Source organism: Lonchura striata, chromosome 21 (genome assembly GCF_050655825.1).
Source record: "Lonchura striata isolate lonStrDom1 chromosome 21, ASM5065582v1, whole genome shotgun sequence".
NCBI lineage: Eukaryota > Metazoa > Chordata > Aves > Passeriformes > Estrildidae > Lonchura > Lonchura striata.
In genome coordinates this window covers 6,953,677-6,969,624 of record NC_140723.1, presented here as the reverse complement: position 1 = coordinate 6,969,624, position 15,948 = coordinate 6,953,677, and the positions used below count along the sequence as shown (strand labels likewise).

Here is a 15,948-nt window from a genome sequence, read left to right as displayed (position 1 = left end):
CTGCTCCTACCAGTGCTGCTGAGCCCATCCTCACCGTAGGATGAGCCTGATGCAGCCACGACGGTGACAATGACAGATGCCTCCCGGACAGCGGTCCCCAGACTTGCCCGGCACACGTACTCCCCTGAATCAGCTGCCGTGACGTGGGGGACACGGAGCCGGGACCCTGAAACCTGCAGTTGGGGACATGCTGTGGTGTCACACAGCAGAGGACGGGGCAGCATTTGGGGTGCTGCCCACCCTGCTGTGCCCTACCTGGTGGCCAGCGGGCAGGGAGCCCCCACGCTTGTACCACATCACGGTGGCAGAGCTGGGTCCTGCCACCACACAGTCCAGGTCCAGGGTCTGCCCCTCGGTGACGGATGGGGACGAGGACTCGATGCGGACAGGCGGCGCCGCCGCTGTGTGGGGCAAAAAGGGTGACATGGGTGGGTTGTAGCCCCCCAGAATCCATCCCCAAACCCACTGGTGTCCCCCACCCTCCTCACCTGGCACCACGACCACCTCAATAGCAGCATGGGCCGTGCCAGCGGCGCTGGTGCCCACGCAGAGGTAGACGCCACCATCAGCCGCCGTCACAGCAGGGATGATGAGCGTGGCAATGTCACCGTGCTCAGCGCGGGACTGTGGCACAAGGGTGGGTGTCAGTGGCACCGGTGGTGCACCCACACCCCCCGGAGCACCCACGGGTGCCAGCATCCTGCTCACCTGCGGTGGCAGAGTGCCTCCCTGCTTCTCCCAGGTGATGGTGGCAGTGGGGGACCCCGAGACCCGGCAGTAGAGCCGCACCGTGGAGCCCTCCTGCACCTCCGTCCGCTCCGGGCTCACCTGCACCTGTGGGGTGCCTGCGCCTGTGGGGAGGGGGATCAGGGCGGTGCTGGGGGCAATGGCGGGATGGGGACAATGGGGGTGACATGAGTGATGCAGACGATGAGGGTGAAGGGCACCGGGGGATGATGGTGGTGATGAGGGTGATGAGGGACAATGAGAGTGATGGAGATGATGAGGATGATAAGGGTGATGGGAACAATGGAATGATGGGGACAACAGAGACTATGGGGGTGATGGGGGTGTTGGGGGCAATGGGGACATGGGAACAATGGGGTGCACAGAGATGTTGGAGATGATGCAGATGATGGAGATGATAAGGGTGATGGGAACAGTGGAATGATGAGGGACGATGGGATAATGGAGCTGAGGGGACAACCAGGGATGAAGGGGAAGAAGAGAACAGTGGGGACAATGAGAGTGACAGGGATGGTGGGGACAAGGGTGTGAATGAGAGGTGACAGAGACAATGGTGGTGATGATGGGATGATGGGGACAAAGGGGATGATGAGATGATGGGATGGTGGGGATGAGGGGGATGGACAATGGGAGGTGACAGGGATGATCAGGGTTACGGGGATGATGCAGACCATGAAGACAATGGAGATGGACAACAGGGTTGATGGGGAGGGACACAGATGATGGGTGATGATGGGAGAAAGAGAGGTGACAGGGCCAATGGGGACAATAGGGGTGACGTATGACAGCAGTGATGGGAATGATCGGGGTAATGGGGATGATGGAAATGATGGGGATGGGGGTGATGGGGGTGACAGGGACGACAGAGAAGATGGGGATGATGACGACAATGGGGTGACTGACGATGGAGATAATGGGGATGGAAGGGACGATGGTGACGCCGCTCACCTTGCACACGGAGCAAGGCGCGTGCCGTGTGCTGCCCGGCGCTGCTCCGTGCCCGGCACTCGTAGTGCCCGGCATCAGCGGGCTCGACCGCGGCAAAACGCAGCGTCCCGCCCTGAACCACAGCCTGTGGCGGCAGCGCACCTGCAGGGACACGGCCTGCCATCACCCCTGCTCGCTGTGTCCCCCCACCCACTCCCAGCGTCCTCCCCGTCCCCAGGGGGCACCTACCGAGCCACTCAAGGGTGGGCTGGGGGCTGCCGGTGACCACGCAGCGGAACTCGGCCGGCTGCCCCGGTGCCACGCTCAGCTGGGCCGGCTCCACGGTGGCGGTGGGGGCGCTGGCGGTGCCAGCTGCGGTGAGACCCGGGGGGGTTTAGGGCTCGCCAGGCCCCCCGGTGCTGTCCCCAGGCGGTGGGGTGGTGGGAAGCGGGGTGGCGTGGCACAGCCAGCAGCGGGGTGCACGTGGAGCCCCAGCATGCAGTGGGTGGGGGGAGCATGCGGACCCCCAGGAACCCTCCCCTGGTGACTTACCCGGTCTGTGCCCCTCCATGAACTCAATGGGTCCGTAGAACATCTGAGTCTTTGAGGCAGCTGCTGGAGGGGATGGGTCTCAGGGGAGTGTGTTCACCACCCTGATGTGCAGGCACCAAACCTGCCCACCACACTGATGTGCAGGCACCAAACCTGCCCATCACCTTGGCATCTAGGCACCAAACCTGCCCACTGCCCCGGTGTCTGGGCAGCAAGTGTCTGGGCATTCAACGTCCCCATCACCCCGGCATCTGGGCACCATCACCACAGAGCCAGGGTGGTGAGTGTACCCATCACCTGAAGGACTGGGGACCAAGTAAACCTATCACCCTGGTATCCAGGCATTGAATGTGTCCATCACCCTGCATCTGGGCATCGACCTCCAAACAGAAAGTGTGCCCATCAAACCCAGCACTGGGGGGGCCAAGTGTGATCACCACACCGTGCCTTGGCCCACCACCCTCCTGTCTGGGCAGTCAATATGCCCATCACCCTGGTGCTGCCCATCACCCCATCACCACGGGGTGAGCCACAGTGCGGGGCTCACCCTGGACGTAGAGCGTGGCGGTGCCCTGGTCCATGTCCAGCATGTTGGAGCCGGTGCAGACGTAGACTCCGGCGTCCTGGGGCCGCACGCCGCGCAGCGTCAGGATCCCGTTGAAATCCACGGCGCCCGCCGGCAGCGTCCCGTGGTTCTGCCGTGTCCACACCAGGGTGTAGGCGGGAGACTGGGGGGACAGAGGTGGGGAGGCTTCAGGCCACTGGGATGGGCCCAATGGGGGGCACATACCCAGCTGTGCACCCATGGGGGAGAGGTGGCACCCAGGGATGTCCCACAGAACTACGTAAGGTCCCAAGGGGGCTTGGGGGTCCATATGGGCACAACAGCTCCTGTGCTCTGGACGTCCCCATGAGTACATCCTTGGGTGTCCCTTTCCTCTGTAGGACCAGGTGGGCATCCAGGGGCATCTCCACACCCTTGATGTTCCTGCACACAGCCAGGGGTGCCCTGCAGCACCCCTGCCATGCTGTGCCCCCTTCCCCTCACCTTGCTCTTGGCGGTGCAGACAAAGGTGACATCGGCGCCAGGCTGCACCCGCTGCACCCGCTTCTCCTCCACAGTGACGGTGATGGGCTTGTCGGGGGTCTCTGCAACCACACAGAAAGGTGAGCCCCGCTCCTGCCTCCCCTCCGTGCACGTGGGGACAACGACCTACCTGTGACAATGATCTCAGCACGGCTGGCGTTGCTGTGCCGGAGGTTGCGGCAGGAGCAGACGTAGACGCCGGCTTCAGAGGGCTGGATGCTGGGGAAGTGCAGCTCCTCACCTGGGGGGGACATGCAGGTGTCACCCCACACCTTGGGGACACCCCGATGTCCCCCCGCCACCCAGGAGCCCCCCAGTACCTTGCCGGCGGCTCTGGGCGCCCTCGGGGAGGGGCCGCCCGTCCTCTCGCACCCAGTGGAAGTAGAGCGGGGGGTCCCCGGCGGCGTGGCAGCGCAGGGTGACGGCGCTGCCCTGCGGCACCGCGCTGCGCTGGGGGTGCACGCGCACGGCCAGCGCCGGCGGCGGCCCCACGGGGACACAGCCCTGCCCGCGCACCGTGGGGTCACCCGTGTAACCCGGGGCGCAGCTGCGGGGAGCAACGGGGGCACGGGGTTTGTGGGGCGCAGATGGGAGGGAGTATTTTGGGGTGGGTGCTTTGGGGATGAGCATTTTGGGGTACACGGGGTGGGTGTATTGGGGTGAGCACATCACGGTGAGTACATCAGGATGAGTATAGCGGGGTGGTGGCTGCATCAAGGCGGGTATAAGGGTGGAGACTTTGGGGCATCTCCACCAGGGTAGGTGCACGGTGTATTGGGGTGCTTATGTCAGCACTGAGCCCTTTAGGATGCAAAATCTGGGGTGAGCTCATAAGGGTGAGTACATCGGGGTGGGTGGAGGGTGGGTGTAGCAGAAAAACATTGGGGTGGCTATATTGGGGTGGGTGTATTAGGGTGGGTATACTGGGGAGCATTTTGGGGTGAGTCTGTAAGGGGCAGGCCATCAGGGTGAGTATACCGGGGTGCATAATTTAGGGTGAGCATATTTTGGTGCATATGTTGGGGTGAGTATATAGACGGGGTGAGCATATTGGGGTGCATACATCAGGGTGAGTATATAGATGCTCTTTAGGATACGTGTACTGGGGTGAACTCATAGGGATGAGCACACTGGTGGGTACAGTAGGAGTACATTGGGGTGAGTACATGTGGATGGATAGATGGGAGTGAGCCCATCAGGGTATGTGAAGGTCAGGCAGTGCAGATGGGTTTTGGGAAAATAAAAGGGTGACTCAGTCAGGGTAGGGTTTTGGGGTGGGTATATGGGGGTGAACCCATCAGGGCAGGTATAGCAGAGTGGGTATACAGGAGTGAGCCCATGGAGTGGGTTTTTGTAGGGGTACATTGGGGTTGGTTTTGGCGAGGAGTATATTGGGATGGGGTTTGGGGGTGGGTATATGGGGGTGAGCCCATGGGGGGGGTTTTTGGGGCAGGTTTTGGGGCCGGTTTTGGGGTGCCAGCAGCCTCACCGCTCGCAGTACTGCCCAGTGTAGCCCGGCTCGCAGGCGGTGCAGCGGTACCCGCCGCCTCCCAGGCTCTCACACGTCCTGGAAAACCTGAAGGGACAGAGCAAGGTGAGAGCATGTCCCCTCCCTGGCACCCCCACCCAGCACCCCCAGCCCAGCGCGGGCACCCACTGGTTCTCAGGGTACGGGAGGGGACAGGCGCAGGGCTGGCAGTCCTCGGGGGTCCCGGCGGTGGCGTCCCCGTAGAAGCCGGGGGCACACTGGTCACAGAAGTCCCCGGCCGTGTTGTGCGAGCATCCCTGGGGGATAACGGGGGCACAGATTGGGGGTGTCAGGGCTGGGCTAAGGCCACAGCTCCCCCCAGAACGTTCGGAATGCGGGGGCTTACGGAGCAGGCGCCGCTCTCGGGGTGGCAGCTCTCGGAGTGGCCGTTGCACTCGCACAGCTCGCAGTGCCCCAGGTACAGCCCCCCGCCAGTGCGCGTGTACCCGGGGGCACAGTCCTGCGGGGAGGGACAGCGTTGGGACCCCCACAGCCTGGGCGAGGGGCTGGGCAGGGCTGAGGAGGGGCCTTGGGGGACACAGGGGTGATGCGGGTGCTGGGGGGTGATGAGGAGTGATGGGGATGATGGGGGCAATGCTGGGGGAGGTTGGGGGAGTGATGGGGGTGATGGGGGGATACTGATGGGATGATGGGGAGTGATGGGATCAATCCTCCCTACTGAAAGGAGAATTGAGGGTGATGGGGGTGATACTGAGGTGATGGGTAGATAGGCTGGTGGTGATGGGGTTGCTGGGGGAAGAATGAAGAGTGATGGGGTGATATTGGGGAAATGCTGAAGGGGTGATGAGGTTGATGGAGAGTGATAGGGGACATCCTAGGGGATAGGGGAGATCCTGGGGATGCTGAAGGACATGAATAGGACATGAGAGAGGGGACTGGGGGACAGATGAATGATGATGGGTGTGCTGGGGGGGGTTGATAGAGGATGCTGGGGGTGATGATGGGTGGGAGTTGTTGGGGATGATGGGTGGGAGGTTCATATGGGGTCATGAGGGATGATGATGGGGTGTGATATGGGGAGTGATGGAGTGATAGGGGGGTGCTGAGAGGATGCTGGGGGCTGATGGGCAATGATGGGACTGCTGGTGATGGTGAAGGTACAGTGATGGAGGGGTGATGGGGGGAGTGCTGGGGGGTGATGGAAGGTGATGGGGGGGTGACACTGCAGGGAGAACGGAGGGGTCACAGGGGTGAGGCTGGCAGGGTGATAACGGGTTTGATACGGGATGAGAGGATGGAGTGATGATGATGGGGGATGATGGAATGCTGGGGGGATTGATGGGGGGATGGAAGGTGATACTGGGCATGATCGGGGGATGCTGGGGTTGACGATGGGGACAATGACAAAAGGAGTGATGGTGGTGATGGAGGGTCACCCCGAGCTGATGGTGGGATGCTGGGGGGTGATTGTGAGGATGATGAGGAGGTACTGCGGAGGAGGGTAGGGATGTGATGAAGGTGTTGGGGTGGCACTGGGAGGGGCTGGGCTCACCTGGCAGGACAGCCCGTGGTATCCGGGGGGACAGCGACATTCCTCCACCTCGGGGGCTGGGGGCAAGCCGGGCTGGGGGGGCACGGCCGTGTCCATGGCCACGTCAGCGATGGCGGCCACGGCCGTGCTCGTGGAGTAGGTGGCTCGGATGAGGATCTCGTCCAGGTCAGCCAGTGCCATCAGCAGGTGCTCCCGTGTCGCCTGCTGCCCGTCTGGCCGCTGCCAGTATTGCTGCAGGAACGGGGGGTGAGTGGGGGGACAACACACTGTGGGAAAGGGGGACATCAGGGACAAAGGCTGCCCACCCCCTCCTACCTCCCGAAAAATGATCTCGAAGGCCTGGGGGGTCCGCGGGGGCAGGTCAGGCTGGTAGGCCACCAGCGTGATGTCATTGCCCTGTGGACGAGGGGGCCAAGGGGGTCAGGGGGTCCTGGTGGCACCTGGTGGGTCCTGTCCCACCCCAGCCAGCACCCCCTTACTGTGATCTGGACGTCGGCGTCGGGCTGGGGGGCTCCCTGTGCCCCCGGGGTGTAGGTCAGGGTGTAGCGCAGCCGACCCCCGTAGGAGCCCACCTGCAGCAGGATGGGATGGCATGGGCAAAGGGAAGGGCACGATGGGCACAGGGATGGGGATGTGTGGCATTCCTTAAAAGCAGAGGGCTTGGGGCGCATTGCAAAAGGCAAGCCTCAAAAACAGCAAGATAGTAATTAGAGCTAGGCAGTAGCTAGAAGATTTGTCAGCAAAAAAAGTATACAAGAAGTAGAAAGAAAGGACAATAGTCTGTGTATTAACGCTTAGGTAGAATAAATTCCTAAGTTACAAAAATGTATATCTGGTGAGATATTAGGAAAGTGTAAGCTTAATAATAAAGCTCTGGACATTGTATCTTAAAGCTTACAAGCAAATATTATATTCAAAATAAGCAAGCATTGTTTTAACTAAAGGTATGTGTGCTTATAGTAATTAGATAGAACTCCTGCCAATGTGCTTTTGCTTTGTGTGACTGGTCAAAAAGTTTATAAAGTAAGTTGTAACTTTAAGTTCTTAGTCTGTTGCCTAGATGTGAGCTGCTAACATCTTCTCATTGTCCTAACCATATAATGAGATTGATGCTAAAAAATAAACAGCTCAAGACACATACCACAACAATCCCATCCCATTCATAACTTATATATAACCCCCAGCCAATGATAGGGGTGGGGAAGATGATGAGAGGAAATAGGGATGAGGAAGAGTAGAGGGAAAAGGGAGAGGAAAAAGTGGGAGGGGAAAGAAAGAAGACAGGGATGAGGAAGGGAAGAGGGTGGGGAGGGGAGGGGATGATGATGGGGAAAGAGGCGAAAGAAAAGAATGGGGATGATGATGAGGACAGGGATGAAAAAGGCAAAAATTATGAGAAAAGGAGAAAAGGGAAAGGAGAAGGGGCAAAGGGGAAAAAGATAAGGTGAAAATAGGTAAAAAGGAAAGGAAAGGGGAAAAGAAAGAAGACAAAGAAGGGCAGAGACAAGGAAGCTGTGCCCACACCCCCACCCCCAACAGTGCCCAGGGTGCCCATGGGGAGGGGGTGCAGCCCCTGGTGGGGCATTCCCATGGCTCCCATGGGCACCCCTGTCCTCCCAGGGGTCACCCTGTTACCTTGTCCCCCTGGTAGGGAGGTGGCAGCTGCCAGTAGTAGGAGTCAGGGGGCAGCTCCCCAAAGCGCTCGTAGGTCAGGTGGGGCTGGGGGTGCCCCAGCTGCACCCCAAAGCCGCTGCCCACGCGGGTGCTGCGCTGGCGGTTCACCAGGGCGAACCCCTGGGCATCCCCCGAGGCAAAGGACGTCCGGATCTGCGGGATTGAGGGGTGAGAGAGGTCTGGGACAGGTGGGGACACCCTGGGGCCATGTGGGGACAGCAGGGTACACTCACGGTGCCACGGGCATAGGCGGTGCTGGTGCAGTGCTGGACGATGCCCATGCAGAAGCAGGGCAGGCACCCAGCTGGCTCATCCCCGCTCAGGTGGAAGTGGTGGGGACGGCACGTGGCACACTGGGGACCCTCCACGTTGGCCTGGGGGGGAAGACAGCATGGTGACATTGCCCTGTCACCCTTCCCGGGGTTGGGGACACACACACAGGACTCACCTTGCAGTGACACTGCCCGTTGGCGTCACAGCCCTCACCGGTGCTGCCTCGTGGGTCACACTGGCATTGCACGCCGGGGACACCAGGCACTGAGGGGGGACACACAGTCAGCCACACCCCCCTTAGTGCCACCACAGGGGACACCACCCTGTCCCTGCCCTGTGGCACTCACCTCGGCATGGCTCTCCCCGCAGCGGGTCCCCCACGTACCCAGGCGAGCACCTATGGTGGGACAAACCCAAAGGAGGCAGTGAGAGGAGCGTTCACCCCAAAACAACCCCCTGCCCCACCCCAGCGTCCCTGTCACCTCTCGCAGAGGCGCCCGCTGTGCCCGGGGGCACAGGCACTGCACGTGGGCTGCCCGTCCGTGTCCTCAAAGCAGACCTTTGTCACCCTGTGGAGGGGACAAAGGGACAGGTAACACCCAGTCATTGTCCTCAGGGACGTGACAGACCATGGAACGGCACCTACTGGGTGTCCCCATGGGGTCCATGGCAAGGACAGGGCTGGCAGTCGCCTGGAGTGCCCCGGGTGGCATCGCCGTAGTAGCCAGATTGGCACTTGTCACACTGGGGACCCTCCGTGTGATCCCGGCAGCCCTGTAAAGAAAGGGGGTGATGGCATCGGTGTCCCCACCACGGGGGCCCCCGGGGAGTCCCCTGGGTGTCCCCAGCTGACCTGGCAGACGCCGGTGTCAGGGTGGCACTCGCTGGCATGGCCGTGGCACTGGCACGGCTCGCAGGTGCCCAGGTAGAGCCCGGCGCTGCTGCGGGTGTAGCCGGTGTCACAGTCCTAGAGGGGACAGTGGCAGTGGGGTGGGACACGGCTCAGCATCCCCACAGTGGCGGTGAGGGGACCTGAGGGTCTCACCTGGCACGAGGCCCCGCGGTACCCAGGGGGGCAGGCGCAATCCTCCACCTCCAGCGCGGGCGGGCGGCCGGTGGCGTGTGGCACTGCCACATCCAGGGTGACATCGGCCAGCCTGCGGGACCGGAGGGGAAGTCAGCAGTGCCCTGCCACCCTGCCACCCTGCCGTGTCCCCTCCTGATCCCACCAGGAGCTCACCTGCTCTCCTCTGGCTGCTCCGAGTAGGACGCCCGGATCATGAGCAGGTCCACGTCGGCCAGGGCCATCAGGAGGTGCTCGCGGGTGGCATCGTGCCCATCTGCGCGGCGCCAGGCGCCCTGTGCCACACCGGGGTGACATGGGGGCTGCCATCCACCCCTGCACCCAGCCCAGCCCCTGGGGCAGCCAGTCTGACCCCTGGGACCACAGAGCACCTCCTCCCCAGCACCCAGTCTGACCCCCCCACCGTGACCCCTCTCGCTGGGTGCCACACAGGGACCCCCTCACCTCACGGATGGGCACAGTGACAGCAGTGGGGACACCAGCCGGGGGGGTGGCACCGGAGAAGTGCTCCAGGAGGATCCCATTGCCCTGGAGCAGGACGTCAGGGTGCCGGGGGGGCAGGGGAGTGCCAGCCGGGGCCTGGTGCGTCACCGTGTACCGCAGCTCCCCGCCGTATGCCGTCACCTGTGGGGACACTCAGCATGGCTCGGGGCCACCCACGCCCCGAACTGGGCGGTGGGGACACGGAGAGGCGCAGGGGTGTCCCCCGGAGCGGCTGTGTCACCTTGTCCCCGGTGAAGGGCGCGGGCAGCACCCAGTAGTGAACGCCCCGCGGCAGCTCTCGGAAGGCGTCGAAGCGCAGCTCCCGCGGGGACACAAAGTGTGGCACGGCTGCCACCAAGCGCGCGCCCGACAGGTTGGCCAGGGGCAGCGGCGCCGAGTCCTCAGAGCTGAGCAGCACCTGGCAGAGGGATTGTGGTGGGCATGGCCTGGCATGGCACGGCACGGCAGGACACCACATGGCATTAGGCAGCATCGCTTGGCACAGCATGGCGCTGTATGACGTGCCAAGGCACAATGTGTCTGTGTGGCATGGCACTACCCACCCCGCCCTCCTGCCAGTGGCCAACTTCGACCCGACGTTCAGCCTCCTGGGGTGGATCTTGGAGATCCAAGATCTTTGAGAACTTTGAGATGAGTTTTTGGTGGTTTTGGGTGGGGTTTTTTTGGGATCCTGGGGTTTTTGGTGGTCCTAGAACCACCAGGTTTTTGGCGCGCCGTGGCGTGTGAGATGTGACGTTACAGTATGACATGGCACAACATGGTGCTACATGGCACGGCACAGTGTGACACCACAGACCATGCCATAGCATGGTGACATGTGTTGTGACAGCACATGGTATGGCACAGCACCATATGGCATGGCACGACATATAATGGCATGTCACAACATGGCATGGCATGGGATGACACGTCAAGACAAGGACAGGACATGGCATGCCATGGCCCGGGATGGCACGGCCTGCCCCGTGGGTACCTGGTGGCGGTGCCAGGCGGAGCTGGCGCAGGAGCGGGACAGCCCCATGCAGAAGCAGGGCAGGCAGCCCGCGGGGTTGGCAGCACTCAGGTGGAAGGTGCCAGCGGCGCAGGAGTCGCAGAGCCGGCCACGGACGTTGGGCTGGGGGCACAGCGTGGGCAGGGGTGAGCAGGGAAATGGGGGGCACTGGCTGCAGAGGGTGGGAGGGATGCTGGGGGGGCTGGTGGGACCCCAGGGATCAGACTGGGTGCCACGGGGGGTCAGACTGAGCGTTATGGGGGATTGGAGTGGGTCACACGGGGCATGGACTGGGTGCCATGGGGGGCTGTCACTGGTGCTAGGGGCATTGGACTGGGTGCCCCCAGGGGTCAGACTGGGTGTTATGGGGGATTGGAGAGGGTCCTACTGGGGGGTTGGGCTGGGTGCAATGGGGCAGTGGGTGGGATTGGTGCTGGGTGGGTGGACTGGACACTCCAGGGATTGGGCTGGGTGCTACAGGGGTGTAACTTGGTACTCTGGGGGGGTGGAACTGGTTGCCTCAGGGGATCTGGGCTGGGTGCTGTGGGACAGAGGTAGGATGGGTGCTAGGGCAGGGACTGGGTACCTGGGACCAGGCTGGTGCAGTGGGGGATGGCAGCACCCAGCCCCCCATTGCCCCCCCACTGTCCCCCCAGTCCCCTGCCCTCACCTTGCAGCGACAAGTGCCACCCGCCTCGTCCTGGCCCCCGCGGGCATCACACTTGACGAGCTCCTGCCCTGCAGGGAGCAAGGGTGAGGGTGGGGGGCACCCAAGGGTGCAGGGACCCCCCCAAGCAGCACCCTTCACTCACCAATCGGGGTGCACTTGCCACCCGGCTGGATGGGGTCTCCCTCGTAGCCTGGGGCACACCTGTGGATGGGTGGGTGATAGGTGGGTGACGGGTGGGGGGTGTGAGGTGGGGGGGTTATAGGGAGGGACCCCCCACCCACCTCTCACAGCGGCGGCCGGTGTATCCAGGGGCACAGGCGTCACAGGTGGCCTGGCCATCTGTGTCCAAAAAGCAGGACTCCGAAAACCTGTGGGTGACAATGACGGTGACACCAGGGCGGTGACATCAGGGGCTGGTCCCTGGGGTCGGCACCCACCTGCGAGATGGCTCCGTGTAGGGACAGGGACAAGGGTGACAAGCGGTGGCCGTGCCCTTGGTGGCATCGCCGAAGAAGCCAGGCTTGCACTTCTCGCACTGGGGACCCTCCGTGTTGTGCTGGCAGTTCTGGGACGGGGACACATGTCACAGGGGAGTGGTGATCCTATGCTGCATCCCTGTCCCCTTGTCCCCTCGTCACCCCCTCACTCCTTACCAAGCAATGCCCAAAAACAGGGTCACAGGTGTTGGAGTGGCCGTGGCAGCCACAACCGGAGCAGGTCCCCAGGTAGGGTCCCCTCGTCACCCGCTCAAAACGGGGGGCACAGCGCTGGCACGACAGCCCCGTGTACCCCACGGGGCACCTGGGGACAGAGCAGAGTGACAGTGGCACCACAGCAGCAGTGGCACCGAGCCCGTGGCCTTGCTGCCAGTGCTCACCTGCACTCCTCAATGTCACCAGCCAGCCCCAGGCCGGTGTCTGCAGAGCTGGTGATGTCCATGGCCACGTCGCTGAGCCCCACGCTGGCCATGCGCCCGTCATACACCGCCCGGATGAAGATGCCCTCCAGCCCCTGCAGCACCAGCAGCAGCAGCTCCCGGCTCACCGGGGCACCCTGCTCGTCCTCCCAGTGGTCCTGCCGGGACGGTGACAGCAGTGTCACGGAGGGGTGATGGCAATGCTGGCACCACCCACCCGCCACCGCTGGCATCAGTGACCATCATCAGCATCACTACTACCAGCATCACCCACCCACCACCGGTGTCACCCACCCTTCATCAGTTTCTCCTTCCCATCCCTGGATTCACCCACCACTACACAATGCACCCATCTCCACCGGCATCACCCACCCACCACGCCCTGCCTGCATCACCCACCACCACCACCATCACCCATCCGTCACCGCCAGCATCACCTCCTCCCCACCACCATCACCCACCTCGGTGAGGGGCACGTGCCGCTGGTTGAGGATGTCTGGCTGGGTGTCCCCGGCCCGTGCCCGCAGCTGCCGCCCGTGGCCCCGCAGCAGCAGGTCGGGGTGGGCGGTGGGCTCAGCGGGCCCCCGGCCCAGCCGGTACCGCACCCCGTAGCTCAGCGCTCCCCCGTAGGCGTCCACCTGGCAGCACAGCGGGCTGTCAGCGGCCATGCCGCCGGTGTGCCCAGCCCTGACCCCACCTCGGCATCACCTTGTCCCCAAGGAAGGGCTCTGGCAGTGCCCAGAAGGCGTCTAGCGCCAGGAAGCGGCGGGACAGGTCCAGGAGCTGGAATTCCTCAGTGCCCACATCCACGTGGAGTTGGGTGGCCGAGAGCACCGGCGCGGATGGCGCTGCTGGCACCGTCACGTTGACACCTGCAAGGAGAACGCTCAGCCCCTGCTGTGTCCCTTGCCTCGTCCCCTGTCCCCACAACTCACCCTTGAAGTCGTTGGCGCGGTTGAAGCGCAGGTGGAGGCGGTGGCGGTGCCGGGTGGTGGCACGGCAGGAGGTGGTGACGCCAAAGCAGAAGCAGGGCAGGCAGCGGGATGTCCCTGTCACCTGGAAGTGGCCCTCGGGACATGGCCCTGTGGGAGATGAGACAGCGGGTGATGGTGACAGTGCCACGGTGCGATTGGTGGCACGGAGCGGGGAGAGGCCGCTCACCGGGGCGGGTGACGGTGAGGATGCTGTCAGGGATGCCGAACACCATGCCCAGGGTGTTGATGGCCTCGCAGGTGTAGGCGCCTTGATCAGCTTCCTTCACGTCCCGGATGGTCAGGGTGCCCTGCCCAGCCTCGCTCACGATCGACACCCTGTGGGGCACGTTTGCTACCCAGAGCCTGGCACAAGTGGAGCTCGGCACACCCAGGAGGCACACACACCCCGTGCAGAGCACACGCAGCACCTGGCACACTTGGGGCTCTGCACACCCAATAGCCTGAACACCCAGTGCCCTGCACACCCAGTGCACCCAGTGCCCCGCACACCCTGTGCCCTGCACACTCACACCACCTGATACCAGGCACACCCGGTGCTCTGCACACCTAATACACCCAGTACCCTTCACACCTGGCACCCAGCACCCTGTACACCCAGTGTGCTGCACATCCAGCACTCTGCACAGCCATTACACCCAGTGCCCCACATACCTGTTACACCCAGTGCCCTGCACACCCAGCGCCCTGCACACCCAATACACCCAGTGTCCCACACACCCAATGGTCTGCACACCCATTACACCCAGTGTCCCACACATCTGGCACCTAGCACCCCGCACACCCAGCACCCCGCACACTCAGTGCCCCACACACACAGTACCCTGCACCCCAGTGTCCCAAACACCCATTACACCCAGTGTCCCGCACACCCAATGGTCTGCACACCCATTACACCCAGTGTCCCACACATCTGGCACCTAGCACCCCGCACACCCAGCACCCCACACACCTAGCTCCCCACACACCCAGCACCCCACACACTCAGCACCCCACACACACAGTACCCTGCACCCCAGTGTCCCAAACACCCATTACACCCAGTACCCTGAACACCCATTACACCCAGCGCCCTGCACAACCAGCACCTCGCACACCCAGCACCTCGCACACCCAGTTTACCCAATGTCCCGCACACCCAGCACCCCGCACACCCAGCACCCAGCATACCCAGCACCCTGCACACCCATTGCACCCAGTGCCCCGCACACCCAGTTTACCCAGCACCCTCACACCCATTTACCCAGCACCCGCAAACCCCGCGCCAGCCCAGCCCAGCCCGCGCCCCCCGCACCGCCCCTCACACCTCGGCCCCGCCCATTGTGCAAGCCCCGCCCACACAGCCACACCCCGACAGAAGCTCCGCCCATCGCAGACCGCACCCAATCACAAGTTGCTCCCATGGCAAGCCACGCCCCTTCCTCCAATCAGCACCCAGCAGCCCTTAGGCCCCGCCCCCGGCCCCGCCCACCTGTGGCTGCTGGGGGTGTGGCCCCAGTTGAGGCGCCAGGTGACGATGGGGGTGGGGACGCCGGTGGCCACGCAGGTGAAGGTGACGGTCTGGCCCGGCACCGCCCTCACCGACTCCCGCGGCAGCGTCACCACCTGTGGGGGCACTGCCACCGCCACCCAGTCACTGCCACCGCCACCGTACAGCACCCCCGGGGGACAGGGACGCTGCCACCGCCAGCGCACAGCATCCCCGGGGACAGGGACACTGCCACCGCCACCCAGTCACTGCCACCGCCACCGTACAGCATCCCCGGGGGACAGGGACACTGCCACCGCCACCGCACAGCATCCCCGGGGGACAGGGACACTGCCACCGCCACCCAGTCACTGCCACCGGCAGCGCACAGCATCCCCGGGGCAGGGACACTGCCACCGCCACCGCACAGCATCCCCGGGGACAGGGACACTGCCACCGCCACCGTACAGCATCCCCGGGGGACAGGGACACTGCCACCGACAGCATCCCCAGGGGACAGGGACACTGCCACCGCCACCCAGTCACTGCCACCGCCACCGTACAGCATCCCCGGGGGACAGGGACACTGCCACCGCCACCGCACAGCATCCCCGGAGGACAGGGACACTGCCACCGCCACCCAGTCACTGCCACTGCCACCGCACAGCATCCCCGGGGGACAGGGACAGTGCCACCGTGCACAGCACCCCCAGGGGACAGGGACACTGCCACCACCACACAGTCACTGCACCGCCACTACCACTGATGCAGTCACCACCCGCCCCAGGTGTCAAGGACACTGTCACTGTCACCCCTGTCATTCTGCACTGCCATTGCTGTTGGCACCACCTGCCCTGCTAGCACCCCAGGCACTGCCACCCTGTCATTGTCACTGTCACTGGTCATTGTCGTTGTCACTGTCACTGGTACCATCTGCTCTGTGTGGCACCGCTGGAAGATGGGGACACTGTCACTGCCACACCCAGGACAGGTTCTTTGGCACTGCGTCTCCAGTCTAGCCT

General features: G+C 63.4%; 1 protein-coding gene across 7 annotated transcripts in view; it reads right to left on the bottom strand.

Annotated features, from left to right (window-relative positions):
* Positions 1 to 15,948, bottom strand: part of HSPG2 (heparan sulfate proteoglycan 2) — a 44,162-nt gene that overhangs the window by 16,302 nt on the left and 11,912 nt on the right. For 3 of the 7 annotated variants that reach the window (XM_085558415.1, XM_085558418.1, XM_085558420.1), the window contains exons 12-51: positions 14,930 to 15,074; positions 13,628 to 13,776; positions 13,402 to 13,548; positions 13,175 to 13,338; positions 12,928 to 13,104; positions 12,428 to 12,624; positions 12,204 to 12,351; positions 11,988 to 12,115; positions 11,832 to 11,918; positions 11,693 to 11,751; positions 11,551 to 11,618; positions 10,863 to 11,003; positions 10,110 to 10,286; positions 9,830 to 10,009; positions 9,542 to 9,660; positions 9,347 to 9,458; positions 9,155 to 9,268; positions 8,948 to 9,075; positions 8,784 to 8,870; positions 8,649 to 8,698; positions 8,477 to 8,565; positions 8,262 to 8,402; positions 7,990 to 8,181; positions 6,834 to 6,926; positions 6,670 to 6,750; positions 6,355 to 6,585; positions 5,188 to 5,301; positions 4,971 to 5,098; positions 4,803 to 4,889; positions 3,634 to 3,860; positions 3,444 to 3,554; positions 3,275 to 3,375; positions 2,774 to 2,954; positions 2,227 to 2,289; positions 1,924 to 2,046; positions 1,696 to 1,836; positions 709 to 851; positions 489 to 624; positions 256 to 401; positions 35 to 173 (exon numbers count right to left, since the gene is read on the bottom strand). In XM_085558415.1, coding sequence (XP_085414541.1) covers positions 35 to 173; positions 256 to 401; positions 489 to 624; positions 709 to 851; positions 1,696 to 1,836; positions 1,924 to 2,046; positions 2,227 to 2,289; positions 2,774 to 2,954; positions 3,275 to 3,375; positions 3,444 to 3,554; positions 3,634 to 3,860; positions 4,803 to 4,889; positions 4,971 to 5,098; positions 5,188 to 5,301; positions 6,355 to 6,585; positions 6,670 to 6,750; positions 6,834 to 6,926; positions 7,990 to 8,181; positions 8,262 to 8,402; positions 8,477 to 8,565; positions 8,649 to 8,698; positions 8,784 to 8,870; positions 8,948 to 9,075; positions 9,155 to 9,268; positions 9,347 to 9,458; positions 9,542 to 9,660; positions 9,830 to 10,009; positions 10,110 to 10,286; positions 10,863 to 11,003; positions 11,551 to 11,618; positions 11,693 to 11,751; positions 11,832 to 11,918; positions 11,988 to 12,115; positions 12,204 to 12,351; positions 12,428 to 12,624; positions 12,928 to 13,104; positions 13,175 to 13,338; positions 13,402 to 13,548; positions 13,628 to 13,776; positions 14,930 to 15,074 — 5,244 coding nt within the window. The remainder of the gene's footprint in view (positions 1 to 34; positions 174 to 255; positions 402 to 488; positions 625 to 708; positions 852 to 1,695; positions 1,837 to 1,923; positions 2,047 to 2,226; positions 2,290 to 2,773; positions 2,955 to 3,274; positions 3,376 to 3,443; positions 3,555 to 3,633; positions 3,861 to 4,802; positions 4,890 to 4,970; positions 5,099 to 5,187; positions 5,302 to 6,354; positions 6,586 to 6,669; positions 6,751 to 6,833; positions 6,927 to 7,989; positions 8,182 to 8,261; positions 8,403 to 8,476; positions 8,566 to 8,648; positions 8,699 to 8,783; positions 8,871 to 8,947; positions 9,076 to 9,154; positions 9,269 to 9,346; positions 9,459 to 9,541; positions 9,661 to 9,829; positions 10,010 to 10,109; positions 10,287 to 10,862; positions 11,004 to 11,550; positions 11,619 to 11,692; positions 11,752 to 11,831; positions 11,919 to 11,987; positions 12,116 to 12,203; positions 12,352 to 12,427; positions 12,625 to 12,927; positions 13,105 to 13,174; positions 13,339 to 13,401; positions 13,549 to 13,627; positions 13,777 to 14,929; positions 15,075 to 15,948) is intronic. The other 4 variants (XM_077788175.2, XM_085558419.1, XM_085558416.1 and 1 more) reach the window with 3 other exon arrangements.